The 15,526-nt window shown below is 47.3% G+C and overlaps 1 protein-coding gene across 1 annotated transcript; it reads left to right on the top strand.

Moving 5' to 3' along the window:
- The first annotated feature begins 10,398 nt into the window (after positions 1 to 10,398).
- Positions 10,399 to 15,300, top strand: GHRH (growth hormone releasing hormone). Its single transcript, XM_006921796.2, has 4 exons — positions 10,399 to 10,480; positions 10,791 to 10,895; positions 12,233 to 12,352; positions 15,159 to 15,300. The coding sequence occupies exons 1-4, from the start codon at positions 10,401 to 10,403 to the stop codon at positions 15,172 to 15,174; spliced, it is 321 nt and encodes a 106-aa protein (XP_006921858.1). The 5' UTR covers positions 10,399 to 10,400; the 3' UTR covers positions 15,175 to 15,300.
- The last annotated feature ends 226 nt before the right edge of the window (positions 15,301 to 15,526 follow it).

Raw genomic sequence — 15,526 nt, 5'->3', positions numbered from 1 at the left:
GGCCCTACCCCAGACAACTGAATCTGGGGGGCCAAGCCCAATGTACACAAGGCCTGAGACCCTCAGTCAAACCACACCAAGCAACTTGCCATTCACTGATCATGTCTCCAGGCCCAGCTTAAATATCATCTCCTCTGCAAAGCCTTTCCTGCTTTCTCACAGAGCAAAGTTGCCACCCACCTGCTCCTACAGCACTTGGCACATGCCTCTATTATAGACCATGTGTATCACACTGTATGGAATTATCTGTTTGCCTGCCTGACTGCCTTCCTAGCTAGAATGACATCTCCACCAAAGTAAGTCCACGGAATTCCCGGAGCTCCCAACACAGTGAATGGCACATGGCAGGCACTTGATAAATATCAATTAGTTTGAATTGTATCTTACTATTTCTTGGCTCTTGGATACTAAACATAATGCTTAGCACCCTACAGGTGTTATTACATTGATGTTTGATGGATTAATTATCAAAGGATGGGTGAAAGCATGAATGAATGATAAAATACACAAATAATTTAATGATGAATTTTCATCATCGATAAATATTCTGGAATGCTTGTGCCTGGCTGAGACCATCTCTAACCTGAAGGATGTGTGAATTGGGTCAGAGATCAGCCTGGGATTTTAGTTCCAGATTCACTGGTGAAATCACCAAAGTTCTGATGGTAATTAGAAATGTCACTATTGCCACATGAGTGCATATGAATTTTCCATCACAATTTCCTTGTCATCAGCCACAGGAACTCCTCACTTACTACATTTAACACTCCACCTTGCAGGATTCGGAGTCCACAGAGACTCTACTGGTAGTGCTCAAAGGGAAATCTGATATCCGTTGTGAGGAGCTGGCAGAAATTAGTCTTAAGACACTGAGGCTGGGGCAGGGGTTTCACTGCTCCAGCACAGTAGGGCTTGTCAGAGGCAGACAAGTGCCACTTCTAGCCCTGGCTTCTGCATTTACTATCTGTGCACGATTTTGGACAAGTTACCTCATGGCTCCCAGAGTCAGTTTCTTTCCCCAAAGAATGAGGTCACTTTGTGCTCCTCACCTTTGTGGTTATTAAATGAGATTATATATGTTACGTGACTAGCACATAGTGATCATCCAGAGATTTTATTGCTTTACTGCTGTGACCGTGACAACTAGAAACCTGTAAGCAATTGAGTGGTGCTCATGGAGGCTGACCCAGGGGCTGGAGTGACAGGAGCTAAGCAGAAAGCCAAGTCTTAGCAATGGATCAGGGATGGATTCTGGGGTTTAGAGGAGAGTTCCAGCTCCAAGGGTGGGGCTGAGGGTGAAAGCTGATCTTTGCTCTGTGGCCTGGGTGTTCTAGGACCAAATGATGCAGGGTGAGGGACAGCTAAGAGGATGTGGCTAGACTGGGAGCCTTGGTCCTAGAGGGAAATTCCAGTGACTCTGCTTCCTATCTGGAGTGAGGGCTCTTAGGTGCTGACCCTGGAACCCAGGTTAGCTGCATCTGATTATAATGGAGCAGCCTTAACTGCACTGTAACCACAGAGGGGAAGTGAAGCTGTAACCCGGCCCCTGACACTGGGCTCCCATTTCAGATATGAAGCTGGAAACTGGAGTCCCAGATGGGCTCTGGGTTTTTCCTATAAGACATTCAAATAATGGGAACTTCCTGTCCCTGCGTCTGCAGGTCCTGTTGTCACTAAGATCCTTCAACTCAGACTCCAGGTTGGAAGAGGTCACCCAACACATTCCCCAACACATTCACGTTCTTGCCTGACAAGCCAGGCTGGAGGGAGGCTCTACACACTGAGTGTTCTCCTAGGGATCCCGAGACACAGGCTGAGCCTCGCCTAACTGGAAACAGCTAAGAACCCACGAAAGGAACTGGGTGGAGAAAGATAGGGGGGCTGGGGGCTAAGGAGGGGGTGGCCTGACATGTGTAGTTGCCCTGGACCCCTCTGTGCTCCCGGGATTTCAGAGAACAAAGACGGCACCTGGGGCCTCTGGCGCTCAGAGCGAATCCTGACCTCGCCAATGTCTGGGGAACAGCGACACCTCCTGGCTGCCTGCTGCCACAGCCCTCCTCCCTCGTGGGAGGACCACAGGGCCTTCAAAGATCATCTTAGGTGTCTGATGCCTTTAGAAGCCTGGAACAAATCGGTTTGAGCTCCGACTCAGTTGGTCTGGAGTCAAGCCCGAGTTTCTGCATTTCTAACAAGCTTCCGGGTGATACCAATACTGCTGGTCTAGGCATCACACCTTGATTAGAAAGCTTTATATATGTCAGTTGCATCTCAATAACACTAAAGAAATAAAAGAGAGAGAGAGAGAAAGCTTTAGAAGGCTCAGCGATAAATCAAATCTGGTCCCAGACATCCCAAGGGTCTCAGGAAAGAAGACACTTTTCCACATATAAAACCAGTTAACCACAGGCAAGGCCAAGAGGGAGCAGGGTGTGGGGATGCTTCTTGGAGAGGTGGGGTCCACAGGGGATCTTCACCAGGAAAGGCTTGCCTGAAGGACCAGCTGGGGACAGCCTTCCTGTGCCAGTGTGCCTGCCATCCGCATGGCACCTACCAATCCAGAGAAACAACCAGGGTGACGTTCGTAATGATCGACTTGGGGCAGCCCCAGAGATCCCAAGCAAGGCGACTGCTTAAAATACTCACAGGAGTAACATTTCCAAGCCACCCAGTCACTTAATTGATTTGCTAAGTACAATCAACTTAACCTCTTAAAAAAACAAAAACAAAACAAAAAAAAACTCTTCTAATGATCTTCCCAAATGCAGACTTTTCCAGAGAGATGAGCTTCTGAATCACCGTCCTATCAATCACAGGCCCTTCTGCTTGGGTAGGACAGGAAGCAGGAGGAAGGAACCCATCTAACAGAAGAGGAAACAGACGCTCAGGGGAGTCGAGTGACAGCAAGGCCAACCACTCAAACCCTGGTCCCTGGCTCTGACATAGCTCTCATGAGACTCATGTGATGACACCGTAAAAATAGGCCTCGAAGATAGGGGTAGGGGTTGAAGGTCAAGGGAATCTGGGAGTCTGGGGTCCAGGCCTTTCTTTCCCCACACAGTGGCCTTGGGCTGGGAACGCTGACATGATCCAGAGAGGGCGATGAAAGCAGCTTTTACAAAGCAGGGTCTAAGGCCCTCAGACAGGCCCCCTTTTGTCGACTTGCTCTGCCCTCCCTGCCCCCATGCCCACTGCCTTTAGCATCACCCTCTTTGAATGGCTGGCTCCAACACATTGGAAATTTGCAACACAAATGCTCGGCTTGTCTCTCTTTCAGTGGAGCCCCACTGCCCCAGCCTTTCGGGGCTTTTTAAAGCTTGCCTTTCTCTGGGGCACTTTCTTTCCACAGCTCAAGCCCCCCAGTCCCTAGGCTAATTAACACTGGGTAAAACCCATCCTGGGGAGAGAGCTGGGCGGCGAGAGAGGTGAGGTGTTCCCACCTCCTCTCGGAGGAGGATAGGGATGTGGCCACAGAAGTTGGAGGGGGCTGGGCTCCACTCTCCTCCCTCTATCCTAGGAAGACCTAAATGGTTTTGAGAATTTACTGCAAATAAAGTTTGTCACCCAAGATGGCTCTCAGCTTACTCACTGCCACCACCACCTAGCTTTCAGGGCCTAGCTCTGATCGCAAGAACTAGAGTAAAAGCTACCACTTGCCAAGTATATCGGACAATTTACAAGTATATTTCTGATCCTCACAACAACCTGGAGAGGCGGGTGTTGTCACCCCCACTGTGCAGATGTGGTAACTGAGGCTCAGGGAGATCAAACACCTTACCCAGAATCACACAGCTTGCAAGTGGCAGAACTGAGTCTCAAATCCCAACCCATTCACCACCCAGCTCATATTTCTGTTTTAAGCTTCTCTCTGTTCCCGTCTGATGCTCTCTCAGCTTTACCATGACTTTCTCCTTCTCTTCATTCTTATATCCCTCTCTAGGTCGACATGTCTAAGGCAATTACTTAACTCCTCACATGCCTGCCTCCTACAGCTATCTAGACACAAGCACAAGCTGCTTTCCTCTTAGCGCCCAAGAAAACATCCTGCAAGACGGAAGGCCCACGTCACTCCCCTAATGGCAGAAACGGGACCAGGCCTTTCAGAGATGGATAGCTAATTCAGTCAGCGCTGTGTGGGCCTAATTAGATGTTTAATAAGTGTTTGTGGGAAGGAGGAATAAATGCTTATTCAAGAACTGACCAAGGAGCCCTCCATTACTGCTGGTAGGAATGGAAATCGTACTGCCACTTTGAAAAGTACTTTGGCAGTTTCTTAAAATGTTAAGCCTTCACTTACCACATAACCCAGCCATTCCATTCCTAGGTACACACCCGAGAGCAAAGAAAGCATATGTTCATGCAAAATACACATATGTTCATAGCGGCATTATTCATAACAGACCCAAACTGGAATCAGCCTAAATGTCCAGCAAGGTGAATGAGTAAACACTGTGGTGTAGCCATACAATGGAATACTACTCGGCAATGAAAAGGTACCAACTACTGACACATGGGTCAACCTGGATGCATCTCAAAAACATTAGGCTGAGTGAAAGAAGCCTAACCCCAAAAAATACATGTTATATAATTCTGTTTCCATGAACTCTCCAGCAAAGAAAAAACTATAGAGACAAAAAGCAGATCAGTAATTTTCTGGGGCTGGGAGCAGAAGTGGGAATTGATGGCAAATGGGCTGAAGGGAACTTTAAATCCTTAAACCAGGATTGTGGTGAAGGTGGCACAACCATATAAACACGAAAACTCACTGAACCATAGACCAATAAAACTGTTAAAGTTCTTTTTTAAAAAAAAGTAGAAGAAGGAAAACTGGCGGGCTAAAGAAAGCCTTAGTTGTTCATTAGCTTGGTGTGGATAAGCGGCTAACCTCTCTGTGCCTCCGTTTCCCTGTTTATAACAGCGACGATCATAGCAATGGTAAGAGCTAGTTTATGAGGCTGACTCTATGCCAGGCCTGTACCATACGCGCTGTCACCTTTACTCCTCACCCAACAGCCAAGGTCACAGATGAGGAAACTAAGATCAGGCATTCGATTGAACTCAGGGTTGAATTCCGATCCCCATGGCTTCTCCAGCCAACTCCGTGTCTCCTACATCTGCACTCTGGCCTGCTCTCCCATCTGGCTACCTAGCTCTATGTGGTCCCCACCTTATGTTTGCTGAGATAACCCCACACCTCCTAACTATATGAGAGCCCACTGGCCTGGGGGTTCCCAACTGTTTCATCTGCCACTTACTGCTGTGACCCATCCGCCCACTCTCAGTCCCTGGAGATCTGGCCTGACCACTTCGTGTCCAGGCCAGCAGGGTGACATCCTTCTATAGGAAACATCCTATGTTTGTTCTGTACCAAGAATATGGCTCAGCGCAGGTTAAGAAGCAGGATCATTGAATATCATTGTTGGGAGGTTCCTTCAGAAGCCATTGGTTCTAACTGTGACCCAGAGAGCTGTCTCAAGGATGGGCAAAGGGAGTCTTTACTCCCCACTCTTCAACCAGGGCAGCCCCATTTTTTAAATCTATTTTATATACTGCGCTCTCATAGAAAATTTCTAAAGAGAAGGCTATGATACTTTTTAAAAAGTTCGAAAGTTGTTGCTCTCCGCCAACGCTCAACTTTCCAGGTATAGAAACTGAGGCCCGGAGGGTAGAAATAACCTGATGAGGGTCACAGAGGCCATGATTGACAGACACAGGAGGGGCAGCAGGTCTCTGGACTCAAAGCTGAGAGCTCTTTCCACTATCTCTGCAACAGCCAAATGAGAAACAGCGCTTCTGCCTCCCACACTTTTAAGCCATTCTTGAGGATCCTTTAGCTATAGGCTAGAGAAACCTCCCAGGGTTTTCCACCTCTTTCCTCTCACTTCACACATCTCTGAGGCAACTACCAATTTGGTCCTCTTGACACATGACGAGGGATGCTCCCCAGGCTGGCTGCCTACACCAGCCTGTTACCGCAGCAGGTGTAAATCAAATAGAAGAAATTCTTGGTAATTAGATGACAAGGGAGATGCGGAACAACTTTCCTCACTATAGAGAGAAAAATACTTATCTGAAAAATACTTAAAGTGAAATAAAGTTGCACACAAACAAAACAAAATTATACGAACTTTTTAAAAGGCACATTTATCTCAGGGAGTAAATGAACCCTTGGTGTTTCACTGTTATGAGTGCTCCAGTTATTAGAGTAGCATTATTATACTCTCTGTTCCTCTCGGAATATTATAACTTTGTACTCTGTCCGCTCTGTCAAAGATAAAGGGATAGTCCGATACCAGTCTTAATTTATAAGGAGCAAACCTCTTTCCCCTGTTAGGGCTTGTCAATGTGATGCTAAAAATGGCCCTTTGGTTGACTTGTGAGTAATCGATTCTCTGACGCTGACAACACTTAGGAAAATGAAGGTATAAATGATGGAAGCGCCTCTCAGCCACCGGAACGAACGCCGAGACCGAGGTCCGTGGAAGTGGAGCAGCTCCTCACGGCAGAGGAAGACCTGTCACATCGCAGGTGAGAAGGGGGTGGCTCTGGGGGCTGGGCTGGATGGGACCAAGAAAGTTGACCTTCTCACCAACTCAGAGACACCAAGTCAAAGAGGCCCGCTGCCATCTTCTTTGCCCACGGACTGGTGAGTACGTTTCAGAAGCCACTGAAAAACACACTCTTGATGATTGGCACCACTTTGAGGTTGTCTGGGATATGTGGTACCTCAACCCGTGGAGAAGTGGCAGGCAAATGTGTTCCAGGTTGTCGGAGGCAGGTGAGGTCTCGGTGCTCCTTCAGGTGTGTATGAGCAGTCTTCTGGGGCAAGACATGAGCTGGCTAGATTCTCCTGTCAACAACGGGATTCTGCTATGGATCGGATAGGAGCCGAGTGGCTGTGTAAATCAATACTGTGCATTGATCGCTCAGAACCAATTCAACATAATTGCCTGGAAATTGATAACATTTTGCCTTCTTGCTCAATTGCAGCCGCCCTCCTTCCTCCAGGTTTTAGACACAATTACCTGCCCTTGGAGCGCTCCATTACCCTCATGCTTGTTTCTCGATCCTTGCTTTAATGATCCTGAAGTATTTGTGTCTTTTATCATAAGCCGCTTCAAACCCTTTCTGAAAGGAGGTGAGGTGTCACTCTTTTGAGTGACAGTTCAAGGTGGTTCTTCATTAAAAATTTAGATCTCCTTCAACTTGGAACACTATTAGTGAAACAGTTTGAAAACTGGATCGGGGTTCTTAAATTACAAAGCAGAATATTTGAGAAAGGTAAGATTTTTTTCCCCAGGCGTGCAAAAGTGGCCTTGCTCTGAACTCTGTCGTTAGCTGAAGGCACATCTGCAGAAGTCTCATGGCATTTTTGGCATGAAGGCTGGTGAAAGGTGCCAACTGAAGTAGATCAAGTGCCCATTCACCCAGAATCTAAACAACCTCACAGATATCTAATCACAGAATTGGTTTGTAAAATACTGGAGAAAGCTAACTGATGCTCATAAGAATAGATAATAAACCCTCGAATGCATCAAGAAGTTGTCGATGATGGTTTTGGATTCGTGCTACGTTTATATCAGTGAATTCTAGCTCCTTAGACCAGTCATGTGAAATGTGTCTGTCGACAACTATTTTTTCATAGCATAGGCTAGGACATTCTTACTGTTTCCCATCATTGTCCACGGGGGTTTTTCAGCCCATGGATTGGGTCCTCACAGCCCGGAAGGTGCAGTGATATCTTTACCCATTCCTGGGGCACACGGTTTATGGCAAATGCTGTGCCTCATAGTTCATCAGACTGCGCAGTTGCTCAGCCTCATTCTGAATGAGCAGGGGGTTATTCGATTTACTACGACTTGCCCCCGAAGTCTGCCTTCTTACCAGGTTACTTTCAACCTCCTACAACCTTATGGGTGTGCATAGGGACGCACCAACCTAGCAGGTGTTCCTGTTTGTCTCCCTTTTTTCTTCCCCTTATACTCGATGACAAAAAGCAAAAGCTTTCGGTTTTCTCAGACCCGTTTCCCACGTGCAGGTGATGAATTCTGAAGCGCCCCATGAATGGGGAGCGCTCTGAATAGGGTATTGTATCTGGGAGGCTGCTGCGTGGAGCAAGAGGAAGTCTGCTGGCCTGGGAATTGCGAGGCCTGTTCTGAAGTGCCTACTCCGAAACTAATTTGATGGAGGACCATGGAAAAGGACCTGCTCCTCTCTGGGCTTGTTTCCTTGGCTGTAAAATGAAGTTGCTGATACTTGCTCCGGAGGTGGAGTGCGAGGGTGGGCGTGAGGGCCAGGAGGGCACAGGACCTGGGAATCACTTGTGCCGGCTGAGGGAGAAGGGGCAGGAGGAGGAGAGGAGGCCGAGGGAGGGCTTAAGCCAAAAGCAGGGGTTTGGGCTTTGCTCTGGAAGGAGTGGGGGGTCAAGGGCTTCTGAGCATGAGAGTGGGGTGATTAGGGGCCTAGATGTGTCCAGGTTTTTAAAAGATCAACTGCAAAGAAGGCAAGAAAGCCCAGGCTGCAGCTGAGAGACAGAAAAGGCAGCGGTCGTGTCAAGGGGCCCTCCTTGCCTCCAAAGACCTCCCTGCTTAGAAAACTCTGACAGTGGACCAGGATCAAGAAAGGGGGAGCCACAAGTGATGTGGTGTAATGAGGAGGACAGGAGACTAAAGATCCTTAGTCTGAGGACCAAAGGCCTAAGGTAGATGCAAAACATATCTAAAGGGCTCATCATGTGGATGAAGGGACAGAAGCTCTGGGTGTATGACAAAGGGGCAGCCCTCAGGGGCAGATGCCACGTTCTCATTTTTCTCTAGCCCCAATCCTTACAGAAGAGTAAAAGCTTAATAAGTATTTGCAGGAGAAGGGAACTTGGATTTGACAATGATGAGAAAAACTTCCTAACAAGAAGAGCTGCCTGGAAATAGGACAGACTGGCTGTCAGATAGTGAGTTCCCCGTCACTCACTGGCAGCAAGTACTTGAGCAGGAACTGGAGGATTGTTTCGGGGTGGGTTTTGGAGGTGGGATGGGTGCACATCAAGGAGGAGCTTATAACTGAGGCCTGGATGGCTGCTCCCTCCAGCTCAGCAGGTGCTGTGGCCTCACGCCACATTGAGCCCTCCACGTGGGTGCACCCTCAGGTCTCAAGGCATCCCTAGGTTCATCAGGACCCAGAGTCTGGGAGGAGGAGAACGATGTGCTGAGCGGGCAAGTGCGCCCAGGACAGGAAGGTGGATTTCTGCCAGTGCTGGTCCCGCCTGCCAGTAATCACTCCTCAGCGGGACCAGGGAAGAAAAACGGAGCCATGTGGGATGATCATGGGAAAGGAAGGGTTGCAGCTCTCTCTCACTGACTAGACATCCGGATGGATCTGTATCCCTGTGGAGTGGATATCCTGCTGAGAGAGAGGGTGCTGTAGGAGGCGGGAAGACCCAATTCCTAGGTAGCTGAGTCACACCAGGCAGGTCTGGGTTGACAGCGAGACACCTCGCCAGCCCAGGCGGGCTCTTTTCCCTGTTGAGGTTCTTCCCCTAATTGCTCAGCTCAGTGTCAGCAGGCTCCAATTAAGGGTAATTACGTGATCTATGAGATAATTCCGCAGGGCTCCCCAGGCTCCCTGGTCTTTTCCAGGGCTCTTTGGTGAAATCTAAGCGTCTGGAACAAGATTTATAGCCTTCCCTTTCCTCCAACTCCACGAAAAAACAAAACAGCACATCCTAATATTGGTATCCGAGTGGGTCTAGATCATCGCAGCAAAAGTTTATGGCGGGATCCCCACATGCCAAGCTACTCACTTCAAATGCCTCATTTCCTATAACACAGAAGGTATAGTTATCAACTCCATTTTATGGACAGGGAAACTGAGGCCCAGAAAGGAGAAGCCACTTGTCCTGGGACATACAGCCAGTGATGGCAGAGGTCGGATATGAACCTGGATTTGTCTGACTCAGAGCCTGAGCTGTCAGCTCCACTCGCTACTGTCATGCCACACTGGCAGGGGTCGGGGTGACTTAGGGGGCTGAAGGAAGGTGCTTGCTCCTCCTCTATCCCTTGCTGAAGCCTGAATTCCGTATATAAGGGAATTCAGTTTCACCATCACCTTTAATTTTCTGTTCAATCTTGTGATGTCAGCGGGGTAGCTTTATCATGCCTGTTTTATAGATGGAGAAAATGAGGTCAGAGCTCGTGACTGGCAGAGGCAGAACTTGAACCCAGGTCTGCCTGACTTCCAGAGTCTGGTTTTTTTTTTTCCTATCCTACCAGCTTCCAAAGGACAAGGACCAAGGCTTGCACGGAGCCCAGCCCAGGGCTGGGCCCAGCCAGCAAAGGGCATCCCTGTGGCTATGGCTATATCTGCCCTTCCCTCCTGTTACTTCCCAGGTGTGAGCATAGAGGTGAAGGATGCTGCTCTGGGTGTTCTTCCTCATGATCCTCACCCTCAGCAACGGCTCCCACAGCTCCCTGCCCTCCCTGCCCCTCAGGTAAGCAGTTCTGAGGAATCTGACAGGGCCCGGATTCCTACCACCCCTGCTGGTGGGGAGGTTGCTTAGAGAATGCAGAATCTATCCATCAGCTGGCTCCAGCCATCTCCTCAGGCAGCCCCCACCGTCCATCTCTGGGAGGGGGGCACTCTGAGCTCCAGAGAGGTCACCCTGGGGTCCCACCCTCTCTGGGGATGAACAGGGCAAAGGGCAACAGATGGACCTTACAGAGACCTGGTGCATACAGCCACCTCTGTCCCCTTGTCTGGGACGCCACCCTGCCCATTGACTTCTGACTCCTCCCACGTAGGATGCCCCGGTATGCAGATGCCATCTTCACCAACGGCTACCGGAAGGTGCTGGGCCAACTGTCTGCCCGCAAGCTGCTCCAGGACATCATGAGCAGGCAGCAGGGGTAAGCAGAATTTCCAGTGATTCCTTCGTAATCCAAACACATCAGAGTTTGGAGGGACCAAATTTTCCTTGCATAGCATCTGTCATTTCTGGACTTAGCAGACTTGCCATAGCAGAAGGGCCCCAGTGTCAAACTTCAGCTTACCTCTAGCTATTAAATGACACCTACTTTGTGTTTCTCCCTATGCCGGGCTCCAATAGTAACAATACCGATGGTAATTACCTTTCAATCGCAACTCTGAAACAACTCAAGAATATTTACATAAACTTGACACAGTGTGGGGCACATAGTAAGACCTTGGTAGTCCTTAGCCATTATTCTTTGTTTCTTATTTGCTCTTCCTAACAACCCTACAAAGTAGGGACTCTTAACCCCATTGTCCAGAGCCATTACTAGTTTCTCAAGGACACACATCAAAGAGTGGCAGGGCTAGGCGGAATCCAAACGGCTTGGCTCCACAGCCTGTACATTTTTCAGTTTTTATTTTGAAAAAATCCCAAACTTACTGAGAAGTCGCAGCAATGGTACAAAGGACTTCCACATACCTTTCCCCGTATTCAACAATTCCTAATACTTTTATCATATTTGCTTACTTTATATCTATACCTAGATATAGATAGATAGATATACACACACAAACACATGTACACATTTATTATTAATACTATTATCATTATTATTTTGCTGAACTATTTGAGGGTAATTGCAATCATCGTGAGCCTTTATCCTTAGATAAAGGCACTTCTGAGAGTGTCTCCTAATACCTAATACTTAATCACAGTATAATTATCACTTAGAGTCCATATTCAAATTTTATCTGTTGTCCCAAAATGTCCTTTGTAACAGTTATTTCTTTTCCTGATCCAGAATCTAATCCAGGATCATGAGTTGCATTTAGTGGTCATGTCTCTTTAGTTTCTTTTAATCTGGAACAGTCCCTCAGTCTTTTATGCCATTGACACTTTTGTTTAGGAAAGATCAATTGTCTATAGAATGTCCTTTGTATTGGATTTGCCTGATGCTTCCTCATGATTAGATTCAGGTTTGCAACAGAAGTGATGCTGTGTTCTCAGTGTATCATATCAAAAGGCACCCAATGTCGATTTGTCCTATTATTGGTGATGGTAACTTTGATCATCTGGTTAACATGGTGACTGTCAGTTGTCTCCTCTGTAATGTTTTCTTTTTGTAATTCATTAACAAGTAATCTGTGGGGAGATATTTTGCAAATGTGTATTTCAGAGCTTATACTCTTCACCGCTATATATACCACCTTCTCAAATGTTGCTGAATCCCAAATAGCAGCCTCAGCTGTTTCTCTTTTTCTCATTGAATAGAGAGAGAAACCAGGAGCAAGGAGCAAAGGTACGGTCTGGCCGTCAGGTGGACAGCATGTGGGCAGACCGAAAGCAGATGGCATTGGAGAGCATCCTGGTGGCCCTGCCACAGAAGCACAGGTAGGAATATACGTGCATGTGTATGAATACATATGTGTGTTCACGCATGCATGCGTGTATCTAGGGAGCTCAGGGGCTTCCTTACCTGAGGGTTGGCAGGAAAAGGAAAGAATTTCCTCTCCAAAGGTGTGGAGCTCTGCCAAGCATACTGGGAATGAGGTTCCTCCTTACGCACATCAAGATCTGGAGGAAGGGGAGAAAGTGTGTGACAGCAACCGGATCTCAGCCACTGCTACATCTCCAGTGTGTAGAGAGAGGCCAGGCTCAGTGTCCGTGTCCAAAAACGTTACCGATTCAGTCGTTCTGGAACAGGACCCAGGAGCCTGAATTTTAACAAGTGTCCCAGGGTATTCTGTTGGGGATGATCTAAGAAGTGTGCCCTGGATCCTTTGCCAAGTCCACAAAACTGTAAAGCCAAAGATCAGCCCCTCCTACCACCCTCAGGTAGACTAGTATATGTAGCTCCTATGAGAGGAAGAGATGGGAATGAGTCGTTCTCCATCTCACTGCCCCTCACAGTCCCACTGGGAGTCAGGGAAGATGAGGAATGAGTTGTTCCATTTTATAGAGAAGGAAAACTTAGGCACACAAGGGGCTGCAGCTGGGCCTAAGTCAGGGACTGGCCCTAAGACCCGCTCTGCTTCCCCTCACAGTCCCACTGGGAGTCAGGGAAGATGAGGAATTTTATAGAGAAGGAAAACTTAGGCACAGAAGGGGCTGCAGCTGGGCCCAAGTCAGGGACTGGCCCTAAGACCCACTCTGCTTCCCTGGAGCCCTGCTTCACAGACAGAGTTTCCCAAGAATGACATGACTGAAGAAACTGTTATGTTTGTGAGGCCAGTTTCCAACGGCGAGCACAGACATGTCCCAGCATGACCCTCACAGACACTTGTGGAACTATTAAGAAAACCCAGTTCTCAACAGAGCTCTCCATGTGTTCCCTCACCTGCTTCTCAACCTAATTAGACACCAAGAGCTCAGAGATCTCTCACCAACTACAGTCCTGTGGAGATACAAGCAGCGGCAGGCTGACATGCAGGCTGCAGGAGGGATGAGAACCAGGCTGGGAGGCGGGATGCACACCTGGGCCCCAGGTCTGGTTCTGCAGCCCGTTTCCTCTTCTGCGAAAGGATGGGGTTAGCACCAACCACCCCTAACTTCCCTAAGGCTAGAATTCTAAAAATAATGCCTCTAAGAATGATGCCTACCTCTCATGCTGGGATTAGGTCATCATTCACCTGCTTTATGGCTCCCACCAGGCCCCAGTAGGGTGGAGTGGCCCCAAGAAGGGCCAAGTCCTAAGAATATAGGCTTCGTTCCTGCCAATTAAAAGCTAGAGGCTTCCCAGGGCTCAGAGTCACAGAGCAGCAGGAAGTAGCCTGGAAGCTGCTCCAGCCATTGTTCCTCCTCCAGCTCAACTGCTGCAAAGACCAGGATGTCACCGGTGGGCCTGAGAAAACATACAATAAGAGTGAGTTCTTCTTCTTTGATAGTGCAGAGTAGAATGATTTGGCAGATGGCACACTTCTGCATCTACCACACTTCATGTCCACCTAATAGCCCTGTGAGGTAACTGAGGCTTACGTTTATCCATCCTCCCATCCCTTAAAAATCATCCGATGACTTTTATGTGTCAGGCTGTGAACTGGGAGTATAACAGTGAATGGGACAGCAGTGGTCCTGCTTGCATGGCATTCATGATGCACTGAGGCAGACAGAAACTAAACAAGTACTAGTACGGTGGATTATTATGTAATGGTAAGCGCTGTGAGGGGTGTGGTGAATGTGTGTGCTGGGAGGAGTAACCTAATCTAACCCTGTCTGGGGATTGGAGGTGACTTCTTCAGGGGGCAGTGACTGGCCTGGGATCTTAGTGGAAGTGGATTGGCAGAGCTGGGGCTAAGAGGTTCTTTTAAAATTTTTATTATTTTAATTTTTCAACTATAGTTGACATGTAATATCATATTAGTTTCAGATATACGATAGAGTGATTAGACTTTTATACAACTTACAAAGTGATTACCCCAATAAGTCTAGTACCCATCTGACATCATACATGGTTCTTACAATATTATTGACTTTCTTCCCTATTTCATCCCCATGACTGTTTTTTATAACTGGCAATTTGTACTTCTTAATCCCTTCACCTTTTTCACCTAGTCCCTTCCCCCTCCTCCCATCTGGTGACCATTAGTTTATTCTCTGTATCTATGAGTTTGTTTCTGTTTTATTTATTTTGTTTTTTAGATTCCACATATAGGTGAAATCATATGGTATTTGTCTTTCTCTGTCTGACTTATTTCACTTAGCATAATACACTCTAGGACCATCCATGTTGTTATGAATGGTAAGATTTTGTTCTTTTTCATGGCTGAGTAATATTCCATTGTATATATGTACCATATTTTCTTTATCCATTTATCTATTGATGGACACTTAGTTGCATCCATGTCTTGGCTATTGTAAATAAGAACAATTTTGCAATGAAGATAGGAATGCATATATCTTTTCAAATTGGTGTTTTGGATTTATTCGGGTAAATAGCCAGAAGTGGAATTGCTAGGTTATATGGTAGTTCTATCTTTAAATTTTTTGTGGAACCTCTATCCTCTTTTCCCTGTGGCTGTGCCAATTTACAATCCCGCCAAGAGTGCGCGAGGGTTCCGCTTCAAGAATGAGGTTCTTTTGGAACCCAGTCAGTCCTGATACTGAAGCATCCATCCATCACCCTAGTTCCGGGTGTCCTGCCCCAATTCTCTCTTTCGTCAGTCCCTCTGATTGAGCTTTTTCTTTCTTTCTGCAACAGGGATTCCCAAGGATGAAGATTCTGCCTGTGTTTTATTCTGCCTGCAGCAAAAGAGCAACTGCATCCAGTTAATCCTATCTAAATTTTGACCTACTTTTTCCTTTACAAATACAATAAAATTCCCCCATCCTGGTCTGCATTTCAATTTTCTTCTATCTTCAGCCTAATTTTTTATGCGTTTTACATAGTTACATTTCCCAAATTGGTATTACATGGTATAATAAAAAAAATAGCTAACATTTACCAAGCACTCAGCGTACCAGCCGGGCAGCTTCATGCCTAGAATCTCATATGCTCCTCACATAGCCTCATGGGAAGTATTGGCATCCTTCTCATTTCATAGACAAGGAACTGAGGCACAGAAAGTT

The sequence above is a fragment of the Pteropus alecto genome, unplaced genomic scaffold, assembly GCF_000325575.1.
Source record: "Pteropus alecto unplaced genomic scaffold, ASM32557v1 scaffold45, whole genome shotgun sequence".
In the NCBI taxonomy this organism is placed as follows: domain Eukaryota; kingdom Metazoa; phylum Chordata; class Mammalia; order Chiroptera; family Pteropodidae; genus Pteropus; species Pteropus alecto.
This window is presented reverse-complemented; position numbering and strand designations above follow the sequence as displayed.

Coding starts and splice junctions, on each gene's coding strand:
- GHRH (XM_006921796.2), top strand. CDS start 10,401: ATGCTGCTCTGGGTGTTCTTCCTCATGATCCTCACCCTCAGCAACGGC. Junction 10,481..10,790: donor CTGCCCTCCCTGCCCCTCAG/GTAAGCAGTTCT, acceptor CCTCCCACGTAG/GATGCCCCGGTATGCAGATG. Junction 10,896..12,232: donor ATCATGAGCAGGCAGCAGGG/GTAAGCAGAATT, acceptor CTCATTGAATAG/AGAGAGAAACCAGGAGCAAG.